Genomic DNA, 11198 nt, shown 5'->3' with positions numbered 1-11198 from the left:
CAAGTGGGTATAGAGAAGATTGCTACCCTAGGTACCTTCCTTAAACAGAGGATGTAGGAGCTTTCCTCCCTTACTCAGGCTATAAATTAGCACATGTGAGAGGATAGACTTGAATCTAGGCCTTCCTGATGTAAAGGTTCAACCTCTATCCACTAGACTTTCTTAATATTTATAGACAACCTAAAAACTGTATTATTTTTTGACATCTCCTGGCCCATTTTTTTTGTCATTCTGCCATTATCACTGCAGATGTAGATGTTGGTCCCATAGGACTGAAAACTTTTGCATTTTTCTTTGTCTCAGAGAGTGTATGACTGTGAGTCAAGGTGCTTAGAATATCAGAAGAATTGAAATAGGAAGTCACCCAAAAGGCAATGAAAATCCACTTAGTGGATATGAGTTTTCTCTAATACATTAAAAACAGAAATATAGAAGCAGTATGAAGGATGTCATCAAAAAACACGTGGTCAAAAAAGAAGGTGGTTTGGTCATGTGGTAAGAAAAAGGGATAACTGATGGACAGTTTGCATGTCCTGTTGGAATACTCCCAATGTCAAAAGAATATGAGGAAGAATCCCAGCATGTTAAGTGTATTCCCTTTTGCAAACATATGAGAGGACATGGAGAAGAGTAATAGAGAATGGGAGGCCACGAATGAACTTCAATCTGCATCACTGGAAGGAATGGCCACCTAGAGACAACTGAGGTCCTTTGGAGGATGAGAGTATTGGAGGTAATCAAGAAACACTAAAGATTTTTTCAATAAGAGTATGTCATGGACAGATCTGCATCTTAAAAAGGTCATTTTGACTGCTTTGTGAGGAATGGATTAGAGCAGAGAGAGTCTGGTAGTTGAGAGACCAGTTAGAAGGCTATTGCAATTTTCTAGTTGAGTAGTTATGAGTGAAATGAAGGGGATGATTAGAAGAAATGTCATGAATGCAGAATAAGCATAATGTAGCAACTAATTAGATGTGTGGGAATGAGTCCAGGTTTTGAGTCTTGGTATATAAAGGAAAGTGACTAAGGATAGGTGGATGTAGGAGCTGCTGTGCTATGGTCCATGGGATTATGAAAAAGTTAGACACAATTTAATAACAACAAACAAAAACAGATCACAGAATTAGAACTAAAACTTGCCCAACTTATTCCTTTTACAGATTGTAATGGGAATGCAAATTTGGAAGATCTTCCCTGCCCCTAGGCTAAAGTGCACCTAAAGCCTGGGGTGGGAGGCTTGTTTTTCAGTAGATACTTTTTGATTGGCCAGTGGGTCAATAAGGTTGTTACGTTCTCTGAGCCAGGAGAAGGCTATATAAGCCCTGATGTGAGGCTTTGTTTTGGGGCTCACTTTGAGAAGTGTTTTGTGATTTGATATGGATTATGGGAAGCCGTTGTCCTGAGCCCCCCGGCTTTGAAAAAACCCAGATGTTGAAACCCAGATGTTGACTGGGTATGGATGTAATGGTTGGACAGTTTGAAATCTGTCTACTAGATCTGTTTCTGTCTTGATAATTCTGTCTGTGTACTTTGAAGTTCGGGGTGCTGACCTTTTCCCCTGAACAAGGTAAACGATATATGTCTGACTGATTAAAGTAAGCTTGTTAACCCATTTTGAGTTGCTTTCCTTTATCAAAGCAGATCCAAGAACCTGTGGTGGCAGCAAACCCTGGGGACGCTTGGGGTGCTTGCTGCTACACAGATAAGGAAACTTAGACCTCAAGAGGTGAATTGACTTGCCTCACATATTCAAGGAAATATAAGGACAGGAAAGGAAGCTGGGCTGTCATTTAAAGAGAGGGAAGGATAAGAGATAGATGATCTCAATCTTGGCCTGGTACCCACATAATGGTTAGAGACCTGAAAGACCTCCAGAGTAAATCCTTCATGGAGGATTTATGGGTAAGTATGGACAAGAACCTCATTGTGGTCAGGAAGCATTGGTAGGCTGTGATTTGTGTTGGTAGAGGGAGAATTCACATTTATGAACACATGGATTCATCAAAGTATAAAAGTCATATTACACAAGTGTGACTATAGCACTATACTCTAGAGTTTTTGTTTTGTTTTTGTTTGTTTGTTTGTTTTTTGCTTTTTGGAGGGCGATTGGGGTTAAGTAACTTGCCCAAGCTTACATGGCAATTTGTGTGTGTGTGTGTTAAGTGTCTGAGGCCGGAACCGAACTTAGGTCCTCCCAACTTCAGGGGCTGGTGCTCTATTCACTGCACCACTGTAGCAGCAAGCACCCCAAGCGTCCTCAGGGTTTGCAGCTACCACAGGTCTTGGATCTGCTTTGTTAAAGGAAAGCAACTCAAAATGGGTTAACAAGCTTACTTTAATCAGTCAGACATATATCGTTTACCTTATTCAGGGGAAAAAGGTCAGCACCCCAACTTCAAAGTATACAGGCATAATTATCAAGACAGAAACATCAAGTAGACAGATTTCCAAACTGTCCAACCATTACATCCATACCCAGTCAACATCTGGGTTTCCACATTCTGGGTTTTTCAAAGCCGGGGGACTCTCAACAACGGCTTCCCAGAATTCAGATCAAATCACAGAATACTTCTCAAAGTGAGTCCCAAAACAAAGCTACACATCAGGGCTTATATAGCCTTCTCCTGGCTCAGAGAATGTAACAACCTTATTGACCCACTGGCCAATCAAGAAGTATCTACTGAAAAACAAGCCTCCCTCCCCAGGCTTCTGGTGCACTTTAGCCTAGGGGCAGGGAAGATCTTTAAAATTTACATTCGCATTACAACCACCTAGCCAACCCGGTTATACTCTAGAGTTTTAGAGCTAGAAGGAACCAAATTACATGGGTTGTGAATTTGTTTCATGTACTAAAGTATTCATCTTTCACTGAACTGGATGTGTGATTCCATCAGTATAGGGAAATTCCAAGTAAGGAAATTCTGTCAATGCAGGCTGACACCTTTTCTGCATCTTATGTGGCCTTAGAGAGTTGTTTAGCCCACTGGGAGGTTAGGTGAGCTTAGGGTCACACGGTACTGTTTTCCTGACTTCAAGGCTAGCTCTCTATTTACAAGTTGCCTCCGAAAGAAACTTAGAGATCATATTGTCCAACCTCTTCATTTTGCTGATGAGGAGACAGAGCAGTGAAATGATTTATTTAAAAGATCATATAGCTAGTAAGTGACAGAGCCAGGATTAAGTCTAGATCTCTTGGTTTGGAAGTCCAGCTTTCTTTTCATTATACCTAATTTCTCTATCTATATTTAAAAATAGATTCAGCAAACATTTTTATTTTTAATTTTTTGTCATCCTAAACTTAGCAAGCAAATCTATCAGCAAACATGAGCATATACGTACAAAGAACAGAAAAAGAAAGATTAGGTACACATCTCCATTATATACATCTTGTTTTTAAGTAAATTATCCTTCCATTATGTTATTTCCAAAGCTATTCCAACTTTTCTATTTCCCTCCCGGTTTCCTTCTATTCTGTGCATTGTTTTTAATGCTTCATTGAAGTTCTTATAATTTTTTTTGTATAACTGTCATTATGGAAGCATAATGACATATATAATGATGCAACTCTACTGCATAATATGCAAGTCAATTCACCTCTTTGGGTCTCAGTTCCCTTATCTGTAAAAAGGAAGGAGCTGGACAAGATAATCCTTCTAACTCTAACATTCTACTGTCTATCCTATAGTAATACATCCACCATCCCCATTCCCATAACTCAGAAAATATTAGTAAAGGCTTACTAGGAATAGAGCAAATAATTGCTGAGGAACATATAATTCACCCCTATCTATGCCAGTTAATATATCATAAAAGATAGGGAAACTCATTGCTCAAGAATGAGTGAAAGACTGCACTAAAGAATGATATACTAGGTCTTCATTTTTATTGTGGAGCTGAATTATGTAATCATAAAGGTTAATTCCTTCTCTATGATTTTATGATTCTACTGATTACAATCTGATAGAGGGCTGGCTTTGGAGTCAAGAAGTACATATCCTCTGACATATACTGACTGTGATGGACAATTAATTTAGCTCCTAAGTGCCCCCACCCTCCGGAAATCTGTCTAAGCTTCAGATTGGTTGTTGTTCTTCATTGGTAGAGGGCATCTCACTTCCACTGTCTTTGCCATCAGTTGAATCATAGATCCAGAGGGCCCCCTCCTCAACAACACATATACAAAAGAAAGACCAAGTAACTGAGGGACACTAGCAGCTGGGGAAAGTGTGGATCAGGTTCTACTGTAATTTCATGTAGAAGGTACCATAAGACTGAAGATTTGTTTGTAGGGGAAATGGGAAATGTTCTGTGTAGATTTTTTTTTTAAGTCACTAAGGTTTTGAAAAGATGGAGTGGCCCCTCCCCACTTCTGAAACTCTGTATGTTAAATGATTGTCAAGTAAGTAGACGTATCATTCAGGATAGAGAGGTTTGAAGACACTTTGGAATAGACTGCTTTAACTGGTTGGGGAGAACAAAAAGCCATTCTTGGGGGAGGGTGTGTAAATGTGTGTGTATGTGCGCGCGTGCGTGTGTACACACCGGTGTCTAATGGCACAGACAACCACACCTCTGAGCTCTCGGACACCTCTGAGAGAAAACCACATACCTCAGCCGCACACACCGAGCCCAACAGGAACTTTCCGCAGGACTGGGACAAACAACCAAACAGGCACGTTTGTTTGAGGCTGTCTCGGCTGACCAAGGGGGTCGGGCAGGTTACGGGGTTTGTATATTTCCTAAGCCCCAGGCTTCTGAGCTGGGACTAGAGAGAGGGGAGGGGTGAGTGGGAGAGCACTATAAAACTAGTGTAAAGTTTGTGTGCGCGATCTAAGCCCAGATCGATCTCCCCCCTTGCAGCCTTCTCTGCGGTGAGCGGAGCGGTGGCGGTGGCGGTGTCAGTCGAAGGGGGAGCAACCACAGAAACAGCAGCAGCAGCAGCAGCAGCAGCAGCAGCCGCCTGCTCCCGCTCCTCAGCAGAACCGCACCCCCCACTCCTTCATCCCCACCCCCTCCCTCTGTGCCCAACCCCGCTTAGTGTCGTCTGGCTGCTCTACTCTCCTCTGCTCCGCTCAGACCGCGGGGAAGTCTCGCTCAGTGCTAGCCTCGCCAGTGGACTTGTCGGGAGCATAAGATGGCTGAGCGCCCCACCACCCTTCGCGCCTGGTCTCGGCTGCTGGTCTTACTATCCTTGGCATCGCTCTGGAGCTGCCTGCGAGCGCGCTTCTCAGCTGAGGCAGACCCCAAAGACCCGGAGGCAGACGCGGAGGTGGTAGTTTTCCCAGAGTCGCCCTTGCAGAAACCCACCGTGTTCGTAACCATCCTGGCCCGCAACGCTGCACACACGCTGCCCCATTTCTTGGGCTGCTTGGAGCGGCTGGATTATCCCAAGGACAGGATGGCCATCTGGTGAGTCTTGGGGGGGCAAGAGTAGGGGGAGGAAGATAGAGCTTGGGGGCTGTCCCCCTTGGCGTCCCCGGGAAGTAAGGAGAGCCATGCACCCATGCGTGCCAGTCTCAGGCTGATGCGCACCAGAGCCGGAGGGCAGGGGAACTGGTTTCGTCGCCCCATGTGTGGGGAGGGGTGATGGGAGATTTTATGGTTACCAAGGTGAAAGTGAAGGAGGGACAGAGAGAGAGGCGCACTGCTTCAGTCTAGCGGAGTGGGGGCCTGCAGGGGAAAGGGAACAACGTGGTGTTTCCAAAGCTCACACACCCCTCAACCTTCCCGGGGCCAGGGAAGGCAAACAGCTGGCTTGGCCAAGCTGTTTTAGGCTCCTGCCAGCCGACCGCGGAAGGTGGGAGAGAGAGAAAAGGGAAAAGGTGAAATCTTGATTTCAGACTTGGGGAGCTCGATAAAGGGGCTGCGCCATCCTTTCGGAAACTTCAGCAACCTCTCAGAACACTAGCACCCGCCCAGCCTTGAGAATACCTGCTTCCCCGGAGCCCTTCCCTCTTCTGAACTCTCGCACTGATTGACTGGCAGCTGGGAATTTGGCTCTTCACGTGGCTGGACTACTGTGTCCCAAATCTCTCGTACCTCTTTACCTCTTCTCCAGACCCACTCACTTTCAAACGCTTGTTCCAAGAACCGTCTCCTTCCATTCCCGTGCCGCGGCCCCCCACCCCCCATCTATGCTTCAAGTTCCCGCCCAACACTCAGGGAGCTGGAGAGATTTGTGTTCCCAGTGTTTATCACGGTGCCAGGCACGTAGTAAGCGCTTCATAAATGTTTGTTGATTGTTTGATGGTCGCTGAGACCTAAGTGAGGGAGCTGTTTCTCCCTCATCCACCTGGGAGGCTGTGTTTTCGCCTTCCTCCTCCTACAGCAACAGCTTCATTTTGTGCATTCCCCAGCCTCAGATATGCCACCAGAAACAGGATATCCCATGGCACAGCTATTTGTATCCTAAAGGAGACGCCCTCTAGAAGGTAAACAGTTCTTCTGTTTATTTCCCAGAAGGAAGGAACTTTGAGTTCCACTGGAGTGCTCCACAAGTCACTCGTGCTTTGGGGAGACCTAGGGGTGGCTGGGGAGCTGTCTAAAAAGCCACTTCGCTGCATTGATTGCATTAGATATGGGAATGGGGCAGGCTGACCTGCCAAGCAGCCCTGTGGATGTAGGGACAGATGAATAATGGCCAAGGTGAGCTGATTTGCCAGGTGTTTGCCTACAAGTGGAGGACAGAAAACTGGTAACCCTTTCCCAGTTTCTGTCGGTTGTTATTAGCAGGACGTTCCAAATCCCGAACAAGACAAGCAGCAAGACTTGGGCATTGGTGGCATGTAAGAAGTCATCAGCCTCAGCTGATTTAACTTGATGGCAGAGGTAGGGAGGAGAGAAAGCAAACAGAGCTAATACAGTACAGTACTGTACATGACTGGAGCTGTGGAAAAAGTATGTATGAAGTGTGAGTGTCTGTGTATGTGTGTGTGTTTGTGTGTGTGTGTTTTAAATCACAGGCAAGAATTTTGTAAAAACCCATCAGTACCAAAGGAACATTGTTTCTCTAGTAGTAGTCAGTTATTATTTTAAATAAAAGCCCACAGAGATTTCTGTATAAAATGTTTGGCTTTCAAAGGCACTACTGTACTTACATATATAGCTATGTACTTACATATATATGTACTTACATATATACTGTACATACATATATAGCTAGTCTGCAAGTCTCCTAGCAGCATCAAACCTTAGTTTCCTTATCTGTAAAATGAGAAGGTTGGACTAGATCAGAGGTGGGAGCCTGGCCACACTTGAGGACTTAGGATTTAGTCACAGGGCTGCACTTGAGTACCTAGAGGGCCACATGTGTCCTGGAGGCCGAAGGTTCTGCACCCCTGGACTAGAGTATCACATGTCTTTTCCCAGGCTAAAATTTTATGGGTTTTATTCTGTGCATTCATAGGAAAGTATGTATTTTCAAGCTCTAGGTCTATAATGCTATGAAATGGTTTAGGTGGTTAAGGATTCTGGCAGTTTATGACCTAGTGTCTCAATCAGAATTGGACTCCCACTCTTTGTATACACAGAATCCTTTGACTTGGGAGTCAGAGAACTTGGGTTCAAATTCTGCCTCTCCATGTAACCTCTCTTTGCTTCAGTGAATGAGAGTGTTGGACTAGAATGGCTCTGAGGTCTCCCAACTCTATGATCCTTTAGATATGTGTTCTTTCAGGTTTTATTTTCTATTTCGCCAGCATCTGAAGGTTAAGATAAAAATGCTTAAGGATCCTTTGAAGTCATAGGGGACTTCTGTACTAGACACTTTTTCATTGTTTCTGACTCTCTGTGACTTTATCAGGGGTTTTCTTGGCAAATATGCTAGAATGGTTTGCCATTTCCTTCTCCAGCTCATTTTACAAATGAGGAAATTGAGGCAAACATGGTTAATTGACTTGCCCAGGGTCACACAGCTAGTGTCTGAGTCCAGATCTGAACCCAGGACTATTAGTCTTCCTGACTCCAGGCCTGGTATTTTCTTCACTTTGCCACCCAGCTGTCCTCTGTATTGGCACGGACATCGAAATTAAAGCCATTTGCTGAGTAGTGGTGCTGTGAAGCTGCTGCTGCTGTTTTAGCAACAGAGGTAGTATGATGTAGTGAGTGGCTAGAGAACTAGGCTTGGAATGAGGGAAACCCAGGTTCAAATCCTCCTTCTGACATCTATTTCCTAAAGCTAGACAAGGCGACAGGCTTAGGCAATTCTTCAGGACTTATTTAATACTAGTAGACAGGTTAGGATCTGCCTTGGTGCAAGCGTTTCCCACAATGGAAGTTCCTCATGCTTCCTGACTCCTGCTAATATGCTGGTATGATCCTATTACTCCTGGGGGAGAGGGTACTAGAAAAGACTTGGGCAAAGACCCAAGCTCACCTTTGAGTTCAATCCAGCAAATCACTTAGGCTCCCCTAAAGCTCAGTTTTTACCATCTGTAAAATGGCACTAAGAATACTTTCACCACCTGCTTCACAGTTGTTTTGTTTCTTTAAACAGGGAAGCTCTTTGCAGAAATGAACTCTATAATCATAACTCTTTACAATTTCCAAAGTGTTTTCACGTCTACCATTTGGTGCTCTCACAACAAACAGCCCTGTGATGGAGGCATGGCAGATTTTTTGAAGAATCGGTTTTAGAAGGGAAGGAAGGAAAAGAGAATTTATTAAGCACCTACTATGTGTCGGGGGCTTTACACATGTTTTCTGGTTTGATTCTCACAACAACCCTGGGACGTAGGTACTGTTATTATCACCCTCATTTTACAGCTGAGGAAACTAAAGCAGACATTGATTGCCTGACAGAGAATAAATATCTGAGGCCAAATTTTAACTTTGTTCTTCTTGACTCCAGGATTCTATCCACTGAGTCACCTGGGGAGGTGGGAGCCTTCAAGATCAACTCTCTCATTTTATAGATGAATACACTGAGGCCCATCCGGGCCTTATCCTTTTAAATTCATCCCAGTTTTCTGATTTATTACTCACTAGATTCTTTGGCCCCCTTCCACCAGACTTTGTGGAATGCCTGAAAGGGGGCCTTTTCTGTGTAATTAAAGTGAGAGATCTGCTCAAATCATTGTCTTCTGACTTCCCTGGGACATCTTTTTTTCACCTGAAATCCCTTACCAGACTGTGCAGAGCTATCGAAAGTGGATTCTAAGTAGTCTCAAAGCCTATTAACTTTGGAAAGCTAAGTTCAAGTGTTCCAGTCAACACAGTTTGTAGTTGCTGTTTTTTTTTATTAGAATAAGTGAACTAGATGGTAAAATGTATGGAGTGCTGGACTTGGAGTCAGGGAGAGCTGACTTCAAATCCAACCTCAGATACTTAGCAGTTGTGTGGCTTTAGACAAGTCTCCTAACCTCCCTCTGTCTCAGTGTTCTCACTTGTAAAATGGGAACAATGAGTTGTGAGGATCAAATGAGATAATACTTGTAAAGAGATTTGCCAAGCTTAACGCCCCATAGAAATGCTAGCAATTATTACTTATGCCAGCCCATAATTACTTCTTTGGGACCACAAAAGGGCTATAATCCAATTTTTTTTTTATAATCCACTTTCCCCATGTCTAAATGTCCTCCCTAAAATCTTCCTTCAGCTGTTCCCCACCTGCAGATCCCTAAGTATCACAAATGGAAAATAAGTAGAGATGCTTCATACTCTGGTTAAAACCTATGTCATCTTTTCAGCTAAAATAGTTGACTAAACAGACATTTTTTTGTTACAGAAGAAGCATTATTTTGTTAGATACTCAGTTTTAATAACTGGGGTGAGGGGGAAACAGATTGACCCTTGGGTATATTCTGTTCAATTCCATAATGCTGTTTAGACACTGCCTTAGCTCTGGATGGCTGACTTTGGCCTTCATTGCCAACAAATGATGGAGAGCTGAGCCAAGTTCCATGAGGATATGAAAAAAGAGCAGGGAGAGGGGAAAACCCTTGGACCAAAATGCACATTACAGTTTGTACTTTTGCACATTTCTTGGAGAGCTTTTTGCTTCTTGTGGTATAGCTGAAGACAGGATACTCTGCACAGTTTACCCTAGTAGCTATATGGCTCTGGGTATATAATTACAGTATAATATGGTCATTTCATTTGAGTAGAGTTTTTTTGACGTAATATCCTAAAATGAGATTTGCTTTCTATTTGTCTTTTGTTTTTCTTGGAAAAGACCTTTTCAAATGAGCTCTTCATAAAGTGAGTTTCTATTGGTATGAGTGCTAACACTGGCCATTTTCAGAATTTTTGTAAAGTCCTATTACTTTGGGGCAACAATTCTGTTCTTTCATACCATTAACAATATTCTTTTATTATTGTGGGTCTATTTCCAACTTTACAGTTCTGTGGGGTCAGACGGAACTGTTGACAATTGTTTCATGGCATTCATATCGGTAGGTTTGCAAAATCCCTCAAACTGTTATGAACAATAATATTCGATTACTTCCCCACCTGCAGACCCCTATGTACCACAAATGGAAAATAAGTAGAGAGATGTTTCATTGCTTTTCATTTACGTAGTATGGCCAGTAGGTGTGATAACATTACTGCCATGGGATGGTGTCAGCTTTTAACTAATGTATCTGGTGTATTTCACCTGTCTCCATAATAACCTTTACTCTTATCTTTTCCATACCCTCTTTTCCTTTCCTTTTTTCTCCCTCTGTTTTCTCTATTGAAGGGAGGTTCTTCGAATGTGTTTATAAAGACTTCTGTTTTTTCCTCACCACAAAAAATTACAATTAATTGCACATTGTAATGTTACAGATGGAAGGATATCACTACTCAGCATAGAAGAAAAGAATAGATCAGCTGCAGAAAAGTAGGAGCACAAGGCATCTTTTAAAAATTTCATTGATGATGCTTTGGTTTTGACACAACAGGCTCCTCCCAAAATATGCATAAGCAAACTCCTAACAAAATACATCCCCCCGCCTCGCCACCTCCACCAGCTTTAAACAGTGAGACTGATAACACGTCTCACTGTTCACCTTTGAAGTTTACATCTTGCTAATTAAAAGGATGCATGCTACCTTTGTATCATCCTGTTCTGGGCTACTGGCTAAACAAATTGGCAAGACAGGTGTCCAGAGAATACTACTACTCTACTCAAGGTTAGGGTTATTTTTCGTTTGTTTCTGCAGCTAAAATAGGTGACTTAACTATTTAAAATAAGGGGCCCCTAGCTCCTACCAGTGTGT

At 43.1% G+C, this 11198-nt stretch overlaps 1 protein-coding gene across 1 annotated transcript in view; it reads left to right on the top strand.

Annotated features, from left to right (window-relative positions):
* Positions 1–4541: 4541 nt before the first annotated feature.
* The window catches only part of COLGALT2 (collagen beta(1-O)galactosyltransferase 2), a 137869-nt gene continuing 131212 nt past the window's right edge, over positions 4542–11198 (top strand). The window contains exon 1 of the mRNA XM_069074411.1: positions 4542–5409. Within this exon, the coding sequence (XP_068930512.1) occupies positions 5135–5409 (275 nt within the window). The 5' untranslated portion in view covers positions 4542–5134. The remainder of the gene's footprint in view (positions 5410–11198) is intronic.

The sequence above is a fragment of the Petaurus breviceps genome, unplaced genomic scaffold (assembly GCF_028583685.1).
Source record: "Petaurus breviceps papuanus isolate PSGF00001 unplaced genomic scaffold, PetGlider_PUasm1.0 90895, whole genome shotgun sequence".
NCBI classification, from domain to species: Eukaryota; Metazoa; Chordata; class Mammalia; order Diprotodontia; family Petauridae; genus Petaurus; species Petaurus breviceps.
Note: the sequence above shows the minus strand (reverse complement) of the source record. Positions and strands in the feature narration are given on the sequence as shown.